This window comes from Lynx canadensis, chromosome D2 (genome assembly GCF_007474595.2).
Source record: "Lynx canadensis isolate LIC74 chromosome D2, mLynCan4.pri.v2, whole genome shotgun sequence".
Taxonomy (NCBI): Eukaryota; Metazoa; Chordata; class Mammalia; order Carnivora; family Felidae; genus Lynx; species Lynx canadensis.
The window spans coordinates 71,800,722-71,825,172 of NC_044313.2; the positions used below are offsets into that span (position 1 = coordinate 71,800,722).

At 41.8% G+C, this 24,451-nt stretch overlaps 1 protein-coding gene across 2 annotated transcripts in view; it reads right to left on the reverse strand.

Moving 5' to 3' along the window:
• PCNX2 (pecanex 2) overlaps window positions 1-24,451 on the reverse strand; it is a 301,846-nt gene that overhangs the window by 188,723 nt on the left and 88,672 nt on the right. For both annotated transcript variants that reach the window (XM_030334389.1, XM_032595131.1), the window contains 3 exons: window positions 22,685-22,856; window positions 14,107-14,217; window positions 13,232-13,323 (listed from right to left, as the gene is read on the reverse strand). In XM_030334389.1, the coding sequence (XP_030190249.1) occupies window positions 13,232-13,323; window positions 14,107-14,217; window positions 22,685-22,856 (375 nt within the window). The remainder of the gene's footprint in view (window positions 1-13,231; window positions 13,324-14,106; window positions 14,218-22,684; window positions 22,857-24,451) is intronic.

Below are 24,451 nucleotides of genomic sequence, written 5' to 3' on the forward strand. Positions count from 1 at the left end.
CAGTTCATGGGTTCGAGCTCCACATCAGGCTCTGTGCTGACAGCTCAGAGCCTGGAGCCTGCTTCAGATCCTGTGTCTCCCTCTCTCCCTGCCCCTCCCTCACTCATGCTCTCTCTCTCTCTGTCTCTCTCTCTGTCTCTCAAAAATAAATAAACATTAAAGAAAAAAGAATGAATGGGCTAACCAAAAACTTAAAGAGGAAATTAAAAAGTACATGGAGGCCGATGAAAGTGATAACATGACAGCCCAAAACCTCTGGGATGCAGCTGTAAGTGGTCATAAGAGGGAAATATATAGCAATTCAGGCCTTCCTAAAGAAGGAAAAAAGTTCTCAGATACACAATCTAACCTTACACCTTAATGAGCTGGAAAAAGAACAGAAAAGAAAACCCAAAACCAGCAGAAGATTGCAAATAATGAAGATTAGAACAGAAATCAATGCTATTGAAATAAAACAAAACCAAACCAATAAACAAACAAAAAATAGTAAAAGAGATCAATGAAATCAGTAGCTGATTCTTTGAAAGAATTAATGAAACTGACAGGCCCCTAGCCAGTTTGATCAAAAATAAATAGGAAAGGACCCAAATAAATAAAATCAAGAATGAAAGAGGAGAGATCACAACCAACACTGCAGAAATACAAACAATAATAACACAATATTACGAGCCATTATATGTCAATAAATTGGGCAACCTGGAAGAAATGGACAAATCCCTAGAGACATATAAACTACCAAAACTGAAACAGAAAGAAATAGAAAACTTGAACAGACCCATAACCAGTTAAGAAATCAAATCAGTAATCAAAAAATCTCCCAAAAAACAAGAGTCCAGGACCAGATGGCTTTCCAGGGTAATTCTACCAAACACTTAAAGAAGAATTAATACCTACTCTTTTGAAGCTGTTCTAAAAAAAAAAAAAAAAAAAAAAAAAAAAAAAAAAAAAAAAAGAAAGAAAGAAAAAAGAAAAGAAAGAAAAGAAAAAGAAGAAAAGAAATGGAAGGAAAACTTCCAAACTCATTCTATGAGGCCAGTATTACCTTGAGTCCAAAACCAAAGACCTCACTAAAAAGGAGAACTACAGACCAATTTCCCTGATGAACATGGATGGAAAAATTCTCAACAAGATACTAGCCAGCCAGATCCAACAATACATTAAAAGAATTATTCACCGAGATCAAGTGGGATTTATTCCTGGGATGCAGGGCTGGTTCAATATCTGCAAATCAATCAAAGTGAAATCAATCACATTAATAAAAGAAAGAATAAGAACCCCACGACCCTCTCAATAGACACAGAAAAAGCATTTGACAAAATACAGCATCCTTTCTTGATAAGAACCCTCAAGAAAGTATGGATAGAAGGATAATACCTCAAGATCATAAAAGCCATCTACGAAAGACCCACCACTAATATCATTCTTAATGGGGAAAAACTGAGAGCTTTTCCTCTAAGGTCAGGTACACAACAGGGATGTCAACTCTCGGCACTGTTTTTCAACATAGTATTGGAAGTCCTAGCCTCAGTAATCAGACAACACAAAGAAATAAAAGCCATCCTAATTGGAAAGGAGGAAGTCAAACTTTCACTCTTCGCAGACGACATGATACTCTGTATGGAAAAACCCAAAAGATTCCACCAAAAAACTGCTAGAACTGCTCCACAAATTCAGCAAAGTTGCAGGATATAAAATCAATGCACAGAAATCGGTTGCATTTCTATACACCAATAATGAAACAGCAGAAAGAGACGCCAAAGAATCGATCCCATTTACAACAGCACCAAAACCCATAAAATACCTAGGAATAAACCTAACCAAAGAGGTACAAAATCTATACACTGAAAACTATAGGAAGCTTATGAAAGAAACTGAAGAAGACACAAACAAATAGAAATACATCCCATGCTCATGGATTGGAAGAACAAATATTTTTTAAACGTCCATACTACCCAAAGCAATCTACATACTCAATGCAATCCCTATTAAAATAACACAAGCATTCTTCATAGAGCTAGAACAAACAATCCTAAAATTTGTATGGAACTAGAAAAGACCCTGAATAGACAAAGCAATCCTGAAAAAGAAAACCAAAGCTGGAGGAACGACAATTCTGAACTTCAAGCTGTATTACAAAGCTGTAATCATCAAGACATTATGGTACTGACACAAAAACAGACACATAGATCAATGGAACAGAATAGAGAACCCAGAAATGGATCCACAAACTATGTGGCCAACTAATCTTTGACAAAGCAATGGAATAAAGACAGCAGCAAATGGTGTTAGGGGAAACTGGACAGAGACATGCAGAAGAATGAACCTGGAACACTTTATTACACCCTACACAAAAATAAACTCAAAATGGATGAAAGATCTAAAGACAGAAAGCCATCAAAATCCTAGAGGAGAAAGCAAGCAAAAACCTGCTTGTCTTCGGCCACAGCAACTTCTTACTCAACACGTCTCTGGAGGCAAGGGAAATAAAAGCAAAAATGATCATCAAGATAAAAAGCTTCTACACAGCAAAGGAATCAATCAGCAAAACTAAAAGGCAACCGATGGAATGAGAGAATATATGTGCAAATGACATATCAGATAAAGGGTTAGTACCCAAAATCTATCAAGAACTTACCAAACTCAACACCCAAAAAAACAATCCAGCGAAGAAATGGGCACAGGACATGAACAGACACTTTTCCAGAGAAGACATCTAGATGGCTAACAGGCACATGAACAAATGCTCAGCGTACTCATCACCAGGGAAATACAAATCAAGACCACAATGACACACCACCTCACACCTACAAAACAGATAAACATAAAGGAAGGGAAGCAAAAATATAAAAACAGGGAGGGAAAATAACAGAAGAGATGCTTAAATACAGAGAACAAACTGAGGGTTGTTGTGGGTTTTGTGGGTAGGGGATGGGCTAAATGGGCAAGGGACATTAAGGAGAACACTTGCTGGGATGAGCACTGGGTGGTATACATAGGGGATGAAACACTGGATTCTACTCCTAAAATCACTGCACTATGTGCTAACTTGGATGTAAATTAAAAAAAAAAAAAACAATAAAATTAAAAAAAAGAAGCTACAAAAAAGCTACTAGAATAAGTATTTAACAAGGTTCCAAGATACTACCCTAAATATACAACAATAAGTGTATATATTATCAATGAACAATCAGAAACTTAAATTATACAATACCACTTAATGATAGTGTCAAACACACGTATAATACAAACATGTTTACTTTGAAAGAAACTGCCAAACTGTTTTCTAAAATGGCTACACAATTTTCCAACCCTGCTAGAATGAATCAGAGTTCTTGTTGCTGCACATCCTTACCAGCATTTGGTGTTGTTAGTGTTCTGGATTCGGACCATTCTGATAGCTGTGTAGTAATATCTTCTTGCTATGTGCTTTTAGTTTCAAATTCCACTTGTTCATTGCTGATATATAGGGAAGTGAATAACTTTTATATATTAACCTTGTATCCTCCAATATTGCTAAACCACTTATTAGTTCTAGGGAGTTTTTTGTCATCAATTTTTTAATTTTCCACATAGAAAATCATGACATCTCTGAAGACACAGTTTTATTTTTTCCTTACCAAGCAGTATACCTTTATTTCCTTTTCTTATCTTATTGCATTAGGCAGGGCATCCAATATATGTTGAGAAGGAATAGTAAGAGAGGACATCCTTGCCTTCTTTCTGATATTAGTGGGAAAACTAGTTTCTCACCATTACAATGTGAGCCATACGTATTTTGTAGAAGTTCTTAGATCAAGTTAAGGAAATTCTCCACTAATTCTAGTTTTCTGGGAGTTTTTATCATGAATGGTTGCTGGATGTTTTCAAATGATTTTTTCTGCGTCTGTTGATATGATCATGTGATTTTTCTTCTTTAGCCTGTTGATGTGATTGATTACATTATTTGATTTTTGAATATTGAACAAGCCTTGCATACCTCAGATAAATTCCATTTGGTCATGGTATATAATTTTTTTAATACATTGTTGGATATGACTGGGTAATACTCTGTTGAGGATTTTTTGCATCTGTTCATGACATTAATCTGTAGTCTTCTTTTCATGTAATGTCTTTGGTTTAAGTGTTAGAGTAATTCTGATCTCATAGAATGTATTAAGAAGTATTCCTTTCGCCTCTACCTTCTAAAATAGATGGTGGAGAATTGGTATAATTTCTTCACTAAATGTTTGGTAGAATTCAACAGTGAACCTCTTTGAGCCTTGTTTCGAAAGTTTGTTAATTATTGATTCAATTTCTTTAATAAATGCAATCCTAATCAGATAATCATTTTCCTTGTATGAGTCTTTGGTGGATTACATCTTTCTAGGAATTGGCCCATTTCATCTACGTTATCTACACTGAGTTATTCACAATACTACTTTATCATCCTTTTAGTGTCCATGGAATCTATAGTGGATATCCCCTCATTTATTTCTATAATTAGTAATTTGCATTCCTCTCTTTTTTTCTTAATTGGCCAGGGTACAGGCTTATTAATTTTATCAATCTTTTTTTAAAAACCAGCTCTTGGTTTTATATATTTTCTCTATCAATTTCCATTTTTCAATGCCATTGATTTTTTTGTTCTTTTATTATTTATTTTCTTTTGTTTACTTCAGAATTAATTTGCTCTTCTTCTTCTAGTTTCCTAAGGTGGAAGTTTAGATTATTGATTTTAGATCTTTTTTCTTTTCTAATATATACATTTCATGCTACATTTCACCCTAAGCATTGCTTTTGCTGAATCCTACTCAATTTGATAAGTTGCATTTTCATTTTCATTTCATTCAAAATATTATTTAAATTCTTCTTGAGATTTCTCCTTTGATCCATGTGCTACTTAGAAGTGTGTTGTTTAGGAGCATCTGAGTGGCTCAGTCAGTTGAGCATCTGACTTTGGCTCAGGTCATGATCTCACGGTTCATGAGTTTGAGCCCTGCATCAGGCTCTGTGCTGACAGCTCAGAGCCTGAAGCCTGCTTCGGATTCTGTGTCCCCCTCTCTCTCCACCCCACCCCTGCTTGTCCTCTGTCTCTGTCTTTCAAAAATGAATAAACATTAAAAAAAAAGAAGTGTGTTGTTTAATCTCCATATATTTTGGAATTTTTAATTCCATTGTGGTCTGAAAGCAGACACAGTATGCTTTCTATTCTTAAATGTGTTAATATGTGTTTTATGGCCTAAGATGTGGTCTGCCTTAGGGAATATTTCCTGTGAGTTTGAGAAGAATGTGTATTCTGCTATTGTTGGATGAAGAAGTCTACACATGTCAATATATTCCGTTGATTAATGATTCTGTAGAGTTCATCTGCGCCCTTACTGATTTTCTGCCTTCTGGATCTGTCCATTTATGATAGAGAGGTATTCAAATCTCCTATTACAATAGTGGATTCATCTTTTTCTCCTTATAATTTTATCAGTTTCCCCTTCAAATATTTTGATATTCTGCTGTTAGGTACATACACGCTCAGGATTGTTATGTCTTCTTGGAGAGCTGATCCTTTGAATATTATGTAATGCTCCTCTTTATCTCTGAAAACTTCTCTTGCTCTGAAGTCCACTCTATTGCTCTGCAGTATGAAATCAATACAGCCACTCTTCTTTTTTCTTTCTTTATTTTTTTTAGAGGGAGAGCAAGAGCAGGGGAGAAGGGCAGAGGAAGGGGGAGACAGAAAAAGAGAGGGAGAGGGAGAGGGAGAGGGGGAGGGGGAGAGGGAGAGAGAGGGAGAGAGAGGGAGAGAGAGGGAGGGAGGGAGGGAGGGGGAGAGAGAGAGAGAGAGAGAGAGAGAGAGAGAGAGAATCTTAAGCAGGCTCCACAATCAGCACAGAGCCTGACACAGGGCTCGATCCCACAACCCTGGGATCATGACCTGAGCTGAGAACAAGAATCAGACACTCAACGGACTGAGCCCCCAGGCACCCTATATTTTTGCTTTCTTTTTATTAGTTTTAGCAAGGTACATATTTCTCCATCCATTTACCTCCAAGATGTATGTGTCTGTATATTTAAAGTGGATTTCTTCTGGATGATATATAGGTGGGTCTCGTTCTTTGATCCTCTCTGACAATCTCTGCCTTTCAATCAGTGCATTTGCACCATTAGTGTGTACCGTGATTATTGATATAGTTGGATTAATACTTGCTATATTTGTTACTGTTCCTTATTCATTGCCCTTGGTCTTTGTTCCTGTTTTTGTCTTTCACTCTTTTTCTGCCTTTTGTAGTTTTAATTGATTTCATATGATTTCATTTTCTCTCCTTTATTAACATATCAGTTATACCTCTTTTTTAATACTCTTTTAGTCGTTGCCCTAGAATGTGCAATATCCATTTATAATTAAGTCAAGTCCACTTTCAAATAACACTGTGCCACTTTATGGGTAATGCAAGTACTCATAATAACTATACACTTATATTTATTTGATTATGTGATTGCAATAAATAGAAAAAACGGAAATATTTATTTCACCCTCACTTATTCCTTCCCTGATAATCTTCCCTCCTTTATGTAGTTCTGAGTGTCAGTCCTACATTATTCTTCTTTTCTCTGAAGAACTTCTTTTAACATGTCTTGCAAGGCAGGTCTACTGGCAACCAATCTCCTTCAACAAATCACTTCTGAAGGATCATTTTTCAGGGTACAGAATTATAGCTTGGTGGGTTTTTTTTTTTTATCTCAATACCTTAACTATTTCCCTCCACTCTTGTTTTGCTTGAGTTGTTTCCTGTCATGAGTCAGCTTAGGCTGCCATAGCAAAATACAGTGTGTGTATTACTAAGCACGATGTCTTAAACACCATAAATTTATTTCTCACAGTTCTGAAGTCAGGAGGCCACAGATTATGGTGCCAGCATGGTCAGATGCTGGTACAGGCTCCCTTCTGGGTTTGCAGATGGCCACTTGCTCTCTGTGTCTTCACACAGCAGTGATTTCTCTTTTTACAGGGGCACTAGTCCCATCATGAGGGCCCCACCCTCTGGACCTCATCTAAACTGAATTATCTCCCCAAAGCCCATTAGGATTTCAACAGTTGAATTTGGGGAAAACAACTCAGTCTGTAACAGCTCCTGAGCAGAAACCACATACAATTCTTATCTTTGCTCCTCCAAAGGTAAGATAATTCTTCCTCCAGTTTCCTTCAAGATTTTTTCTTTGATCTTTGGTTTTTAGCATTTTGAATGATATGCACTGGTTTAGTTTTTGTTGTTTTTGTTGATGTTTTGAATTCATCTGCTTGGTGTTTTTTGAGTTTCCTGAATTTGTGGCTTGGTGTCTGACACTAATTTGGGGAAATTCTCAGTCATTAATGCTTCAAAGTATATTTTTCTACTCCCTTTTTCTCTTTCTTCTCCTTCTGACATTTTCATTACACGTATGTTTCATCTTTTGTAGTTGTTCCACAGTCCTTGGATATTTTGTTGTCTTCAGTCTTTTTCTCTTTGCTTTTTCATTCTGGAAGTTTCCACTGACATAGCCTTAAGCTCAGAGATTCTTTCCTCAACTATGTCCATCAAAAGCATTCTTTGTTTCTATTACAGTGTTGTTTTTTTTCACCAGCATTTCCTTTTGATTCTTCTTGAAATTTTCCATCTCTCTGCTTATACTGTCCATCTGTCCTTGCATACTGTCTACTTCATCCTTTAGCATATTAATCATAATTGTTTTACATTCCCAATCTGATAATTCCCACATCTCTGCTATATCTAAACCTGATTCTGATGCTTGCTCTATCCATTCCAACTGTGTTTTATGGCTTTTAGTATGCCTTGTAATTTTTTTTCTTGATAGCCAGACATGACACACTGGGTAAAAGGAACTGTGGTAAACAGGTCTTTAGTGATGTGATGTTAAGGCATGGGGGAGAAGTATTTTATAGTCCTATGATTACTGCTCAGCTTTTTAGTGAGCCTGTGCCTCTGGACTATGAACTTCATAAGTGTCTCTGAGTGCCGCTTAGGTAAGACAGAATGGTGGGGCTGGAATGGAGTTGGTATTTCCTTTCGCCCACATGGAAGGCTAGAGCCAACTGGAGTCTGGCATTTCCCTTCCTCTAAGTCAGTTAGGCTCTTAAAAATCCCAGTAGTTTAGGCTGTGGGGAAATCATGAGGTCAGGCCTTGTTAAGAAGAGAATGCTCTTCTTGTTCAGAAGAGAATGTTTACTCTTCCCCTCCACCTACTAAAAGCAAGAGTTGGATTTTGGGATTTTTCTCCAATATTCACTGTGAGAACCTGTTCCAAGCTCCTGGAGGTAAAATTCACAAAATTGTGCAGCCTCCTGGAGAAGTGGACCCCCTGGGAGATATTAACTCTCAGACTTGCCCAGACTGAGCCTTCGGCAATTCCTTGATTATGGTTCAGGTTTTCCCACCTTTGTACTCATTCCCATGGAGGTTCCTGCTGCAGGAGCTTGTGATCCCCTGTATCTACCTGTCCGTCTCTCCAATTTAGGAAGCAGTGATTTGCTTGCTTCTTGCCTTCTCTGATGGATCCAAAAAGAGTTGTTGATTTTTTTAAATTTGTTCAACTATTTACTTAGTGTTAGGATAAAGTAACAACTTTCCAACCCTTCACATACTGGACCAGAAACCAGAAGCCAGTAATTGTCTTTTGACAAAGCTTCCAAGGTAATTCAATGGGGGAAATGTTAAGTCTTTTCAACAATCGTGTCAGTGAATCTCAATCTTTACCTCATCTCATACACAAAAATCAACTCAAAGTGGGTCAGAGATCTAAATGTAAAAGCTGCAACTATAAAACTTCTAGGAAAAAAATGTTTGTGACCTTGTGTTAGACAAATATTTTTTAGATAGGACATAAGAAGTGCAAACCATAAAATAAGTAATTGACAAATTGGATTTCCTTATAATTAAAATGTCTACTCTTTGATAAATGCTGTTAATCAAATGAAAAGACAAGCCAAGGACTAGAAAAAAATATATGTACACTATATATTTGATAAAGGACTGGTATTCATAACATGTAAAAAAAAAAAAAAACCTCTTATATCTCAGTAAGAACATATAATGCAATTTTTTAAATGGGCAAAAGACTTTAACAGATTTTTCACCATAAAAGATACATAAGTAGCAAGCTAAAGTATGGCACATACTTGACAACAGTCATTATTAGACAAATGCAAATTATAGCCACAATCAGATACTAGTTCATACTGGAATGAGTACTATTTTTAAAAACAATTACAAATTTTAAGTGCTAGAAAGAATCTGGAACACTTGGAAATCTCAAAGACTCTGAAGGGATCAGAAATGGTGCACACTTTGAACAGCTTGGCAGTTTCTTATGAAGTTAAACATTGATTAACCACTTGACCCAGCAATACCACTCCTAAGTATTTACTAAGAATAATAAAAACACATATCCACACTAATACCTGTACACAAATGTTTATAGAAGGTTCATCTATAATTTGGGGTGCCTGGGAAGCTCAGTCAGTTAAGCATCTGACTTTGGCTCAGATCATGATCTAAGGGTTCGTGGGTTCAAGCCCTGCATCAGGCTCTGTGCTGTCAGCTAGGAGCCTGGAGCCTGCTTCAGATTCTGTCTCCCTTTCTCTCTGTGCCCCATGCCCCCCACCCCGCTCATATGGCACTCTCTCTCTCTCTCTCTTAAAGGTAAATAAACATTAAAAAAATTATTCTTTTTTTTTTTCAACGTTTATTTATTTTTGGGACAGAGAGAGAGACAGAGCATGAATGGGCGAGGGGCAGAGAGAGAGGGAGACACAGAATCGGAAACAGGCTCCAGGCTCCGAGCCAACAGCCCAGAGCCTGACGCGGGGCTCGAACTCACGGACCGCAAGATCGTGACCTGGCTGAAGTCGGACGCTTAACCGACTGCGCCACCCAGGCGCCCCTAAAAAAAATTATTCTTAAAAAAAAGTTTTATCTATAATTTTCAAAAACTGGAAATAACCACAGAAATACTACTCAGCGATAAAAAAGAAAAACTACTGACATGTGTAACAACATGGTAGGATCTCAAAAGCATTCTGCTAAGTGAAAGAAGTCAAACTCTCAGAAAGCTACATGTTGTATAATTCCATTTATTTGAGATTCGAGAAAAAGCAAGACTGGAATGACAGAAGGCAGATCAGCAGTGGCAGAAACCTGGGCATGGGAGAGAAAGGACTACAAAGGAGCATAGAGAACACTCGGGGGAGGTGGAATTGTTCTATATCATGATTGTGATGTGTGTATTGTGATATTATTAAAGAATTCATAATAAATAATATTTTGATGATATTTGATTATATACAGTCATCAAAACTCATATAATTATATATTTAAAACCCATGAATTTTATCATATGAAGTTGTGTTTTATAAGTTATAACCATAGAAATCAATTCAGTCATAGCCGAAGGTTACAGTAGGAAGAAGACGGTGGCTTATGAAGGGGTACCAGGGAACCTTGGAGTTGGTGCAAACATCGCTCAACTTGAGTGTGGTGTTAGTTACACGACTGCATACATCCATCAAAACTTACCTAAGTGTATATATTAAAAAGGTAAATTTTACAGTATAGAATTTATATCCCAGTAAATCAGATTTTTTAAATGTATGGAAACAAAAAACAACAGGTGTTGGCGAGGATGTGGAGAGAAAGGAAACCTTGTACATGGTTGGTTGGGATGCAAACTGGTGTAGTGACTGTGGAGAACAGGATGGGGGTTCCTCGAAAAATTAAAAATAGAACAACCCTACAGTCCAGCAATCACACTACTGGGTATTTATGCAAAGAATATAAAAACACTAATTCAAAGGGATGCATGTACCCCTAGGTTTGTAGTAGTATTATCTACAATGGCCAAACTATGGAATCAGCCCAAGTGTCCACTGACCAATGAATGGATAAAGATGTGGGGTGTGTGTGTGTGTGTGTGTGTGTGTGTGTGTGGATTAAGGAGTGCCCTTGCTGTGATGAGTACCAAGTGTTGTGTGGAAATGTTGAATTACTAAATTGCATACATGAAACTAACATAGCACTGTACGTTAACTAACTGGAATTAAGCTGAAAACTAAACACCAAGAACAAAAAAATTAAAAACACTCTTAAAAAATTAAAATACAAAATAAAAAATTAAAATGCACAAAAAATATATATGTAAACAGACACAGAAACACAACAGAGAAAGTAATAAACAAAGGGTCCTGTGCGCAAGAGCTTGTGACCCCCGAGTTTTACAGACAGATGTTTTACAAAAGGCAGTAGGAAGAGATCCTCAGAAGTACAAGGACTCAGAAAATAATCCATGTACTTTTCCTGAATAAAAAACCGTGACAGAATAGAAGAATGTATTTCAAAAGAAAGAACGCCAGAAACATTGATTCCTTCTGTAATGACTGTTCTACATGATGGTGTAAACGTGGTGACAGTGTCCCCACCAGCACGTAAGTTACCTTTGTGCATTAGAAGAAAGAATCTTCCTCCTCCCCTTTTTCTATGCGAAAGAAACTACCTATACGAAAGTGATGGAAGGAGTGAGGGAGGAAATCAGGCCATTGAGGGTCACAGACAAATTCATGGGAATGCCCTGGGAGAGGATCATGTCGCACTCCCCGTCTTCCACAAGTGGGAATAAACAATGACCTTTCTGCCGCCCACAATGATGCATTTAATAAGACTGTATGTTACTCTTTTGAAAGAGCTGGCTAAGAAGTGTCATTTGATAGATCTTAAAAACCCTATGGAACATGCATTATTTTTACCTTCTCTTTCACATTAAATTTCTATTTTATCAGACGTACCTGTTGTTTAAAACATTAAATGTGGGATGTCCATAAAGTCAACAAATGTGTGTAATATTAATTAAATTTTCCTGAACGAAGATGCCCCCAACATTACGTGTATTACTGTCTTCAGACTTTATGGGCACTCTACAATTCTATAATACTGAAAATGAGCAGGAGTGTTCCCTGTCTACACCACCTCATGGCCCAAATTCCTGCTGCCTGAAGGCAGCTTGTGCTTCTTCGCCCGAGTTTCTCCATATTTCCAGGTGACATATTGTTTCGTTATTTCTTTTTTTTTTTAATGTTTTATTTATTTTTCAGAGATAGAGGCAGAGCATGAGCAGGGGAGGGGTAGGAAGAGGGAGACAAAACTGAAGCAGGCTTCAGCTCAGAGTTGTCGGCACAGAGCCCAGCGCACTTGAATGCACGAACCGTGAGATCATGACCTGAGCCGAAGTTGGGAACTTAACTGACTGAACCACCCAGGCGCCCCTGTTATTTCGTGATCTTTTTCTATCTTAGATTTTATTTGCTGGCTTTCCAGTGTGGGAGACAGGATTAAGACAGCCCAGGGGCACCTGGGTGGCTCAGCCGGTTAAGCGTCTGACTGCGGCTCAGCTCATGATCTCGCGGTTCGTGAGTTCAAGCCCCACGTCGGGCTCTGTGCTGACAGCTCAGAGCCCGGAGCCTGCTTCGGATTCTGTGTCTCCCTCTCTCTCTGCCCCTCCCCCGCTCATGCTCTGTCTCTCTCTCTATCAAAAATAAATAAACATTAAAAAAATTAAAAAGAAAAAAAAAGGCAGCCCTGATGGTCACACTCACACAAACTCGCTCACACACGCACTTCCCTTCCCCATATGACTGTCATTCCAGTCGCCACAAATACAAAGAATTATTCACAGCTGAGCCACTGCATGCATAGTAATTACCTCTGGTTTTCAGACACAACTTTCTGTTTTCCTGAGGTCAATGCTCATCTTGTGTTTTCATCCTCGTGGGCCTCCCTTGCTGCCCTCCTGAGCTTCAACTTTCTCCATCTGGAGAAGTCTACGGGTCCTCTGTTTTCTAGATTTTAAAACCATGTTGCTGTCGTACCCTCTCCTGCTCTCCGTCCACATAGCTTTACGCCATTGGATCTCTTTACTGCCTTTTGAGCCATACTTCAGAAAGCAGGGAGGGTCAACCCAACAGGTCCATTGACCGCCATGCTAGGCAGAGGCCCAGGGTCAGTAAGGAGGCCAGAGGGGCAGGTGCAGAGCGGGATGAGACCACGTGGCTCTGTGATCCCTAGCAAATCAGGTATCTTAAGATGTCTTCTAACGCCACCGAGGCACCACCCTCAGGGCCCTGCCTCTCCTGATGTGCTCAGATCCGCCTGAACCCCCAGTTGGTTTACTGAATGGGAGGAGAAGGGCAGAGGCCCTGGGTCCTCATGCCTACCTTCACGGCGCTGAAGCAGAGCACGTGGAGCAGGGCAGCGGAGGCGGCACTCCGGGCCACGCTGTAAACAGCCGACGTCATCCCGGAAACGGCTGAAACACAAACACCAATGGTCTCGTGGTCAATAAATGTAACGACGCGAGGAGAGGGTGGCGGGTCTGGAATACAAGATGTCTGCCGGGGGTGGAGGGGGGCAAAGAGGAAGTCCGAGGGGTCAGACCAAAGCACTGGATGACTGTTACTACGAGAAAGACAGACCACTTACTAAACATGCAGGAGGAAAGCATTTAGAGAGAACTGGGGGCACCATTCGTAGAAGACTGCGTGAACAGGCCCTGTGAGGATGTAGGGAGACCTCCTTGTTTACAGTTGAAAGCCGCTGGCCACGATAAACCTCACGGGTGAAGGTTTCCACAGAAGGGGGTCAGAGAGAGATGAGTGTAATGAACAAGCAATGCTAGCATGTGTGTGTGTGTGTGTGTGTGTGTGTGTGTAATGAGGTGGTCATAGTACTGATCACCAGCAACGCCCGAGTGCTTCATGTACAATTTCATTTAGTTTTTACAGAACCCCTAGGAGATCCACATGTTCATTTCCATTTAGAGAAGCATGAACTTTAAAGTTAAGCAACCGGCACAAAGTCTCCAGGTAAGGATTAGGCGAGGTTTTATCCACCTCAGTGGGAATCTAAAGTGCCACGCCAAGGGAGGGTCCACACAGGTGGAGACACGGGTCCCCTGTCTGTACAGGTGCACGCAATGAAGCCGTTTAGTGCTCATGACAAAGAAAACCTAGCTGTCCGGACTCTCACTCCACTCAGCCCTTATCGGAACTTCAGACTCCTTTACAGGAAGAGTAGGATGTCAATGACCTACCAGAACCTCCAAAAAACAGCATGTCAATCTGTTCCAGAAGGTAAACGCAGAAAGTGTCGATCTGCGGGAAGAGCCCAAGGAGGGAAATCGCAGGGAAGCAATATAAAAATACTGGAAGTGAACAGACAAAGTTGACGGTAAGTGTGCGGTCGATGGCCACCAGGTCCCCGAGGCAATCCCGCCTGCTCCCGTTCCAGCACCCGGCCCGCCCTGCCCGCGTCCTGGAGGCAAGACTGGACTCCTCGCACCCACAGAAGGAAGGTCTGCAGGCCGAGTGGAAACATGCCTGCAGAAGTAACAAGGGGCCGTGTCCGAGGAAGAGGCCTAGACGAGGACCCAGGAGAGACCTCGGGTGGTGAGGGAGGCAGTGGAACAGTCCACAGTTTGCAAGAGCAGCTTTGCATGTGGGGGGCATGAGCATGGGAGGAAGAATCTGGGAAACTCCAGAAACAGGCAAACCTAAAGGGTGGCAGGTGGGCGGGTCTCTCCCTGCATGGGGGCGGGGGGTGCCAACATCGGAGCTGGGGGCTCCTCACTTTGCGCCTCTGTCCCCTGGTGCACTTGACGTGCTGAGCATCACCACATCTAAATGCCAACCACAGATTCGAGTTCAGTGGGAACTCCAGGTTCGCAGAGGAACAAGGGAGGGTGGTGAGTAAGACGCCACCACAGGTGATGGTGGGGCACTGAAGGGACTGACTCCCCGGACACTGGAGCATCTGGGACACGAAGGTATCCCTGCCTGGCCAGAGGACCGTGTTCCGTCCCAAAACTGTAACAGTGCAGCTGGATAAAACATCCACATGCCAGGACTCCACCTGTCCCCCAGATCATTTGTTACAGGAAATAAGACGTACCAGAGCTGCGTTTCACAGCTACTTCCCTATTATCCTCTCTTGCTCAAGTCTTTGTAAGTTGGCTTTCATAGAAACACAGAATCTCCCATTCCTTCTGCTATAATACATCTGTCTTTTGTCTCAGTTTATTGAGTAGCATGTCAATGTAGTTCGATACTGGTAAGCCTTAATAAAACTAAGGAAATTTGATTTGAAATCCCATATGCCCAAACGTTGGAACTATGTGCTAACATCGTGCATAAACCACAGTCAACAGTGGGAGTGGGGATGGTGGGGGGGGGGGGGGTTCAGCTATTTCTGAAAAATCAGAAATGTAAACTTTCCATTGTGAAATTGTAGAAACGAGAGTATCTGTACGGTCCCATGCTCTTGCTAGTAGTGGCTTAAAAGTAAGTATGGGACAATCCCCTCTACAATAATACCGGGGAACTGTTTCAACTCTTTGCGGTTGGAACCATGTTTTGCTACATGTGGTGATTTTGCTGTAATGTTTTCTGTGGCAAGATTTCAACGATATTGTAAAAACCTAGAGCATCTGCGAGTAATGCACTTCTCAACCAAAGTATGCAATAAGACACAAATAGTGACCTACTAAACATAATTGTATAAGACACCATTTTTTTCACTTGTGAACGGAACTCAAAGATATGGGGGAGACATAAGAAATAAAGAGAAATTTAATTATAGAGCATAGTTATAGGCATCAAAATTTAAATCCACATAATTTCAAGTGAACTACCATTTTTCTGAACTCTGAGACTCAAACCCACCACTGAAGATTGCACACTAAGCTGCACTCCCCATGGCCAGGATAGGGGCAGAGGGAAGGTGTGATGAGATTGCATTAGTTCACCTTCTCAAGCGCTGTGCATGTGGCAAAAACCACACCAAGAATGAAGAACTTCCAGGGAAAAGTACGGGTGTGAAACAATATTTAAGGAAGCTGAATATTGGAAAATGTTCAAAAAGCATGTAGGGTGCCTGAGTGGTTCAGTCAGTCAAGCATCTGACTTTGGCTCAGGTCAGATGTCAGGGTCTGTGGGTTCAATCCCCATGTCAGGCTCTGTGCTGACAGCATGGAGCCTACTTGGGATTCTCTCCGTCTTCCCTCCTCTCTCTGCACTTCCCCTGCTCACACTCTCTCTCTCAAAAAGAAGTATTCTCTATTAGAAATACATGAGGCAATGAAACCACAACTATGGAAGCAAAAAGGACTGGAGCCAGTGAATCATGGTCTGAGGGCGCTACGATGGTGGGAGACACGGGGGAGCCTTGGCCAGAGATGCTGTGGCCGTGCGTGCAGAACCCGAGTTTCCTGGCCACAGTGGAAGGACAGCAGTCCACATGGAGCCCAGCGTCTAGATCCTTCCCAGGATGTATGAGAGAAGGAAATCATTACTCTTTACGATCAAAGCCAGGAAGGTGGAAGGAGAGCAAGGTGGGGAGCCCACATATCTCATGTGTCAGGCCACATGAGATGGCCTTTTTTTTTTTTTCATGTTTGCTTTAAAGTCTTTATTATCCTGAATACAAAAGACCTTGTCCTTGAGGATATAACAGAGTTCTTTATGTGGAAACATTATTTTTTTTTACAAGTGAAAAAATAAATACCTCTTGGAATAAAGGCTTATATGCTAATATGTGCCATAAAAAAGTAGAGTTTTAATATTTGACAAAATGCCTGTGCAAAGAAACAAATGCATAAACACATTACTGCTACATTAAGGCAATATGAAAAGTATACTCGGAAATCTCAGTAAAGTGACAGTGTAGGTTCCTAGCTTTAACTTAGCTAGTATTGCACCCAATAACGTCATCTAGGTGTCCCGATGTCCTAGAAATAAAGAATAAAGAAGCAGCCAGGACGCCTTGATTTCAACTCAGGTCATGATCCCAGGGTTGTGGGATTGAGCCCCACGTCAGTGAGGAACCTGCTTGGGATTCTCTCTCTCTCTCTCTCTCTCTCTCTCTCTCTCTCTCCCTCTGCCTCCTTTCCCACTCACTCTCTCTCTCTAAAATAAAAAATGTATATATATTTAAAAAGGAGCTAAATGGTTTTTGCATTAGAACAATTAAAAAAAATACGCCTGAAGTTGCTGAGGTTATTTTGTCCTTTTTCCAAAAGTAAAAGAAAAAGTCCCTGTGGCTACTGGCAATTTTCCCTGTGAACATGTTTTTTTCTTAGCATACCACTGAGAGGGTCTATAATTTTCTCTCACTTCTTCCCTACTCCTCATTTTCCCTAATAATTACCATAAATGCAGAAACTTCTGGTACAGTCCCATTTCTTGCCAAGCAACATTTATAAATAAAAACATTGTAGCTTCTTTTTTTTTTTAATGTGACTAATGATACTCGTTACTATTCTATCCTACTACTATTAGGTTTACTTTGAGAGAGAGAACACACAGAATGAAAATAACATGGAAATAAACCTGAAACCTACACAGTTGATGTGAATGTATAGGTTGCGTGTCTTCAAGATGCCTTATCTGTGTGTTAACTGATTGTCCTGGGGATGGACTATACTCTGAGCCCCCAAAACAGCCTTTATAGAAGACACACAGAGAAGACAAACGTGAGGTGTCACCGGGCAGAGGAGAGGGGTACATTCCAGTAACTCGTCACAAAACCTCCATCTACTTCCAAGGGTGGCATTACTGGAGATGCATTGTTGTAGGCTGGGGGTTGTGGTCGGAAGGACTAACGGAAAACAGAAAACTCAGATCTGAAAGGCATCCACGCAGTGCATGGGGTCGTGCTGCAAACGACAACCACCTCATCTTGCCTGAGCCCTTTCCGCGTCCGGAACTCCTCGCTTCACCAGGTAACCCCGCAGTACCACTGCACCCCTCTAGGCCAAACCATCTTACAGGTGTTTCTTGCAGGGAGCCGTATTCCTGGCCATGACTACTAATTACAGCTACAACAACGGTGAATCACCATCGCCTGTACCTCCAGCACCCAAGCATTTCTTCTCGTTCTCCTGCCCCCCCACCCCATCTCAGGGCACACTCTAGCTTTGCTCCTGCTCCTTTTGAAGTACGATACTAAGACACTGAAGACCTTTTGGCTTCCTCATCAGGGGGATAATTACAAAGACAGCCTCCCTCGCCGGCTTTTGCTGAAGTCACCCAAATGGAAAGTATTAAAAATTCCAGCCCAGAGGTCTCCATGTCTGACTGAGCACAGGCAAGGGATACTCAGAGGTCCCTTCACCTCCCTCCCGAAAATAAAAAGAAAGAATTGTCCCTTATAATGAAAGAGAAGTGCCCACAGGGATATGCTGAATATCTATGAGGGGTCTTAGAGGGCAAAATTATCTAAGAATATTACCCTCAGTGTTTCTATGTCTTTAACTCACCATCCCCCAACCCCAGCCCCAGCCTATAAAAGCAACAAGTCCCTGCCACCGACTCTGTCTTTCTTATGTCCCCAAGTTCCCTGCCTCCTGGCAACGTACATCCCACCTTCTTGCATTGTTCTATTAAGTAATTGAGAGGCTTGCCTTTGAGATGCTCCTCTCTTTGCATTAAATAAGATAAGCAGCCTCTCCATCTTCCCTACCCACCCAATTTCCACCTGACTCGTCTCCCACCACTGGCTCACATTCAACCCTTTCTGCCCTGGGAGGCAGAGGAGGCAGGGTCAGCTCCCCGCCCCTTTCCAGCTCCCCTCCCCTGGCCGCCTCTCCTCCCTCTGATGGGTTCATGGTGTTGAGCAGAAAGCAGGAGTGGCAGCAGGTAACAGAAATATCAGCAAGAAGGCATGATTCTAAGAACCATGTCACCTTTCCCAGCACCAGCCAGAGGAGCATCACAGCACGAGAAGCAGACAGCACCTTTAGACCACCTGATGGAAAACAAGGTCACGTGGGCTAAGTTCCTATTTCCTGTCCTTTTTCTTTTTAAATGCATTTATTTAATTTGATAGAGGGGGCAAGGGAGGGGCAGAGAGAGAGAGAGGGAGAGAGAGAGAATCCCAAGCAGAATCCGTGCTATGCTGTCAGCGCAGAGCCCGATGTGGGGCTCAATCCCATGAGCCGTGAGGGGCATCTGGGTGGCCCTGATCTAATAACCTTGACATTCTTTTTTTTTTTTTTTTTTTAATTTTTTTTTTCCAACGTTTTTTATTTATTTTTTTTTGGGACAGAGAGAGACAGAGCATAACGGGGGAGGGGCAGAGAGAGAGGGAGACACAGAATCGGAAACAGGCTCCAGGCTCCGAGCCAACAGCCCAGAGCCTGACGCGGGGCTCGAACTCACGGACCGGGAGATCGTGACCTGGCTGAAGTCGGACGCTTAACCGACTGCGCCACCCAGGCGCCCCAAACCTTGACATTCTTATAAAAAAGGGGAATTTGGACATTTGGACACCGAGACAGACACACACAGAGGGAAGATGAAGTGGACAGACACAGGGACAAGGCCATCTATGAGCCAAGGAGGGAGGCCTGGGACAGGCCCTTCCCTCGTGCCTTCAGAGATTTTAGACTCCTGGCCTCCAGAACTATGAGACAAGATATCCCTGATGTTCTCAGGGACCCATTAGTGGTACTTTGTAATGGCAGCTATCGGAAAACACACACTCCTTTTTCTCCCAATAACCTTTTGTTTCCTCCTGATTTTTTCTTCTCTCCCTGTTGGTTTCTGAACTTAACAATGGCAGCAGTTATTATCCACTCAGATCCCTTGCTAATGAGGGACAGAAGGTGGAGAGGTTCCATAAAGAAGAATTGCCCTCGCTTTCCCCCATCGAGTCAGAAAAACAGTATATACCTCTATCCCCTTCCTCTCATTCCCAGTTGTTCTAAATCTGTTCCACAATCTTTTCCTGCTCGGTGCAAATTAGTGTGTTTAACACATTCACTCCGTAGGGATTGCTATTGTTCTAGTTTTCCCTTTTTCTTTATCCCAGAAGTCATTTAGTTGGCTTGCTGGATTATTTATCGCTATTTTTACCTGTCACTGTTGACAAGCAGACAAAAAAACATGTATTAAGGAAAAGCTCTAATGAGGGAAAGGGAATTCCAGATAGAAAGATGCGAAATGCCACATTCCCTGCCCCATCTCCACTCCTCAATGGAATTGGTCTGAAGAAAAATAACATGAGAATATACATAGCCAGTAGCTTATTTGAGAACAAGGGTTTCTGCTAAAAGTAAAATCTCACCAAGTACATTAAGGTCTTACTTTTGGGGCCCTGATAACGTTTCACATTCTGATGCCAGGGCAAATTTGCTATGCCAGGACAACCACATTTATTGCAATGCCATTGGCTTGTTTATAGTAGCAAATTAAATAGAGAGAAATGGTGGAGACGCCCATGTACAGAAAAACAATTTCTAAATGGAATGTATGCCATGCTTTTCTTCCTCTTTCTACAGATCGTCTTCAGGGGGTGCTTATGAAGTCCCTACTTACTGAAAGGCTGAGCTGAACAGGCCAAAAAGGACTATATAAGCTTTCCCTGTGTTCATTCGTTCATCCACTCAACAAACATTTCTTTAGTGCCTGTATTTACCAGACACAGGGCAGGGTGCCAGGGATTCAGGGTGAGAAAGGAGGCGTGGCCTCGGCCATGCCCGGATTGACTCCAGCAGCATACAAGCTAGTGAGGGAGCAGACATTAGTCAAATATCACAAGTGCAGCTGATGACCACACAATGGGTTTGGTGCTCTGAAAAGTACGGTTTGAGGGGACAGAAGACAGGACCATGCTTAGGGGAATGGACCATCAACTAGCATGGTCAAGGGGGTTGGGGCGCCACAGAAGAGGAACACAAGACATGAGCATGAGATGAAGGGGTGTGCCAGGGTAGTTAGGGTTCCAGATCAGGTCACAAGGATTTGTAAGAGGTGGAACTCTATCAGCACTAACCCGTGCTCGAGACCCTAGGAAAAGATGGTCATGAGGTGCCCAAGATTGAGTGTGCGGTGCAGAGAGGGAAGGCAACATTTTGACACAGACACCTGTTTCTTGAACATCTTCCAAAATGCTGTCATGCCCTCTCCACCTCTAATCCCCAGGCCCTCCTGTGCCGTTGAGCTCTGGACCCCAGCGCTGCCATTGGCTAAGAGGAAACAGGAAAGGACGGTCTCCAGCATGCACAACCGTGACTGGGCATCTGCATCCACTCAAACGCTGCACTTTCCATTGCAGCTAATCTCAGGAGGGAGATGGGAGAGCACATTTATAAGAAGATAAAAGTAACTGAAGTCTTTTTCAGAGTGTATGCATGCGTGTGTGTATGTAACAGGAAGAGAGATGTTGTGGGCACAAAGGTGGGCTTATCTGGGGCTGGGTATGGGGGAGTGAATAGTTTGCTACCAACACGGCAGGAAGAGGAGTGGGGAGATGGTGACTGAGAAGGTGAGTCAGAGGGTGCAATGTCTACCTCGGTGTCACCTACAAGGAACACGAAGATATGCCATAGTGGAGGGCCCTTTCCAGTCCACTAGAGAGACTCAGGAAGCTGTCATGGGGGCCAGAGAAAGAATGATATGGGACCTATGGCTTTGAAAAGCTCCTCCTGAGTAAGATATCCAACTGGAAAGCAATAGATCCAGGGGCTGATATCTCCGATAGTTGCCCTTTACCAATCCATTTGGGCAACGTGATCACAGCCAGTCACAGGCTGGTGTGTGTGTCAACCCCTGGAGGTCATCGCAAGAATTCTCAGGGCATTACGAGGCAAGCCCTCAGAGCTGCAGGCGACACTGGGGCAGCCTCTTCACAGAAGGATGATGATAATCGCTAATACCCGGTGCCCGGCCCTGTTCTGTATGTTTAAATACACGGACACATTTCAAACTTGAACCAACCCCTGAGGTGACTACCATTTTTGTCCCCACAGCACAAAAGAATTTTTCTCCAGGTCACATAACTAGTAACGTGGCAGAGCTAGAATTCAAACGGCCAGGCACCCAGCTCCAGAGGTTGGGCTCGAAACCATCACACTGTGCAGGCTTCCCGTGTAAATAGGGCACATCACGCGAAACTCCGTCTGGACCTAAAGGTGTGCACAGAGTACCAGGGACAGACTGGGTGACCAGCATGCCCAGGACTCTACCTCGACGGAGAACCATACACACTCAAGCGTTACTAGAATGTCTGTGCCATGTGCCATGTGACAATGTCTGTCCCACCTGGGACGGCCACCCAGGTGGCAAAACCCCCTCACCCTGGGGAGCCCCACCGATGCCTCACACCAGGCACCACAGCAACCAGCCTTCAGATATTACAGTGTTGCAGGGCGCCAGGGCGGCTCAGTCCCTTAAGGGTCCGACTTTTGCTCAGCTCATGAGCTCACGGTTCATGAGTTCAAACCCCGCATCCAACTCTGCTGACAGCTCAGAGCCTTGGAGCCTGCTTCAGATTCTGTGTCTCCCTCTCTCTTTGCCTCTCTCCAGCTCACACTCTGTCTCTCTGTCTCTCTCTCTCTCTCTCTCTCTCTCTCTCAAAAATAGACATTAAAAAAAAAAAAAGGTATTACAGTGTTACAACTTCTGTGTCATTGATACCACAATGCTTTAGAATGATTCTGCCATTGAATGCTCTGGGGCTCCAGCTTCTAAAGGTATACAAGCCAAAAGAGAGATGCATCTCTCTTCATCCAGTAATCAAATACGGAGGTTTCTCCAACTAGCGATTCAGAATACAAAGGGGAGACATATCCTCCCACCTCTATATCCTTCCCCACAACCCCCAAATTCACTCACCTATTAACAGGTCCCTAGCTGATTGGAGGGACCTTGGAGAGAAGAGCTTCAGGCCATAGACAACGTAAGTGGGAGGGTGCCAGGCTTTGGCCCCTGTGTCAAGAAGCAAAATAAGGCCACACAGCACACAAAAATAGATTGGTCTGCTATATGTTATGATTTGGTTGTGTCCCTAGAAAACAAACACAATATCTGAATGGTACCTATTATTTGGATTAAATGACAAAAATCTCATAGTCAGAAATTTATATCATATCATACAACTTATACCATACAACATTCTCCCCCCGCTCCCAGCATAATTCATATACACAAATCACCAGGAAAAGAGAAAAAAAAAAAAAAAAACTCTGATGCTTGTTCTGACAATTAAGGAGAAGAATATCAAAAAGAATGTTATGCCTCTCAGACTCAACAAGATTTAGCTGAAAATTTAATTACCATCCTTAGATACAATCTAGATCTAATCAGTGATCCCCTAACAGTGAAACTTCCATTTGTATTGTTCATTTCAAATGCAAAACTAATATAAGCCATTATTTGCCCTATGTGGTCTAACTTGAGCCCCACTACTATTAAGAAATAGAATTATAAGTTGTGGGCTTTGATTTCTCTGTCTTAAAAAGCAAGGCAATACAGATACAAAGTTATACCCACAGAGATTGCAGAAAATGTCTTAGTGTAGAGCAGGGGAATAATCCAATTTTTAAAAACTCACCATTTATATACATTTTCCTTTGAGGAGGACCAAAAGCTTAACAGATCTCATCTTGGCCCTCAAAATGTTGTTATGAGGAGAAGTAGAAACATGTTTATTCTTCTCCTTGAATGGATAGAAAAATTATGGGAAAGATAGAACACCAAACTTTCCAGGGCAAAGCCAATGAAGAATTTACATGTCACAAATCAGTGCACAATTCATAAGGCTCAAAACACCACCAAAAATGAATTAGGGGGAGAATATTCTTTGCAATTCATGAACTACTTTTGGAGGAAAAAGTAAAGACGAAAGTGATACGGCTTTGGATGTGAATTTTTAAAGTCACTGCCTTGAACGTGTTATATTTAGAAATGCAATTTAAATTGCCACTGCTTCTATACTAGAGATGGTCCTATTCTGAGACCATCTTTTAATAGGAAAGAAAACACAGGCTGTCCGTGGGGGCTGGCTATGTTTGGCCCTGAATCCAGCCTCAGTCTTGAAGGAACATTTGCACTCTTATGAAATTTCCTTTTGAATCCAACTGGGTCATAGATTAATGGGTATGGAAATACTTTTTCTGCATTAAAAAAAAAAAAAAGTCAAAACTAAAGCCTAAGTGAGATTGTAATGCATTTCTTATCAAGTGAAAAGCAAAATAACTCTGGTTGCTACAGATAGATACTTGGTATACAAACACACAAGACCTTCCTCAAAGTGACACCATACAGGAGATATAATTAAAGAGCGACCTCCCACTTGTCCCGATTCTTCCTTTTCCTAAAAGGTTTAAAAATACATTTTCTAGGAATGGAAAGTCTGGCCTGGAACAAGTCTGTGATCCCATCTTAAATCTGGCAAGTCAAACTTTGTTAATGGGCAGGGGAATGCTTCCTTGTAATGGTAATTTATGAAACAAAACGTAAGGCTGGCTCCCTCACAAACAGCCTGCCCTCATCATCCACCAATGCCTCACCTCACTGCATGTTCTGGGTCCCCAAACCGTTCTAAGCGTGACCCTAACAGGTGGCACAGACATGACTTTTATTTTCCTTCATTCCTAAGAA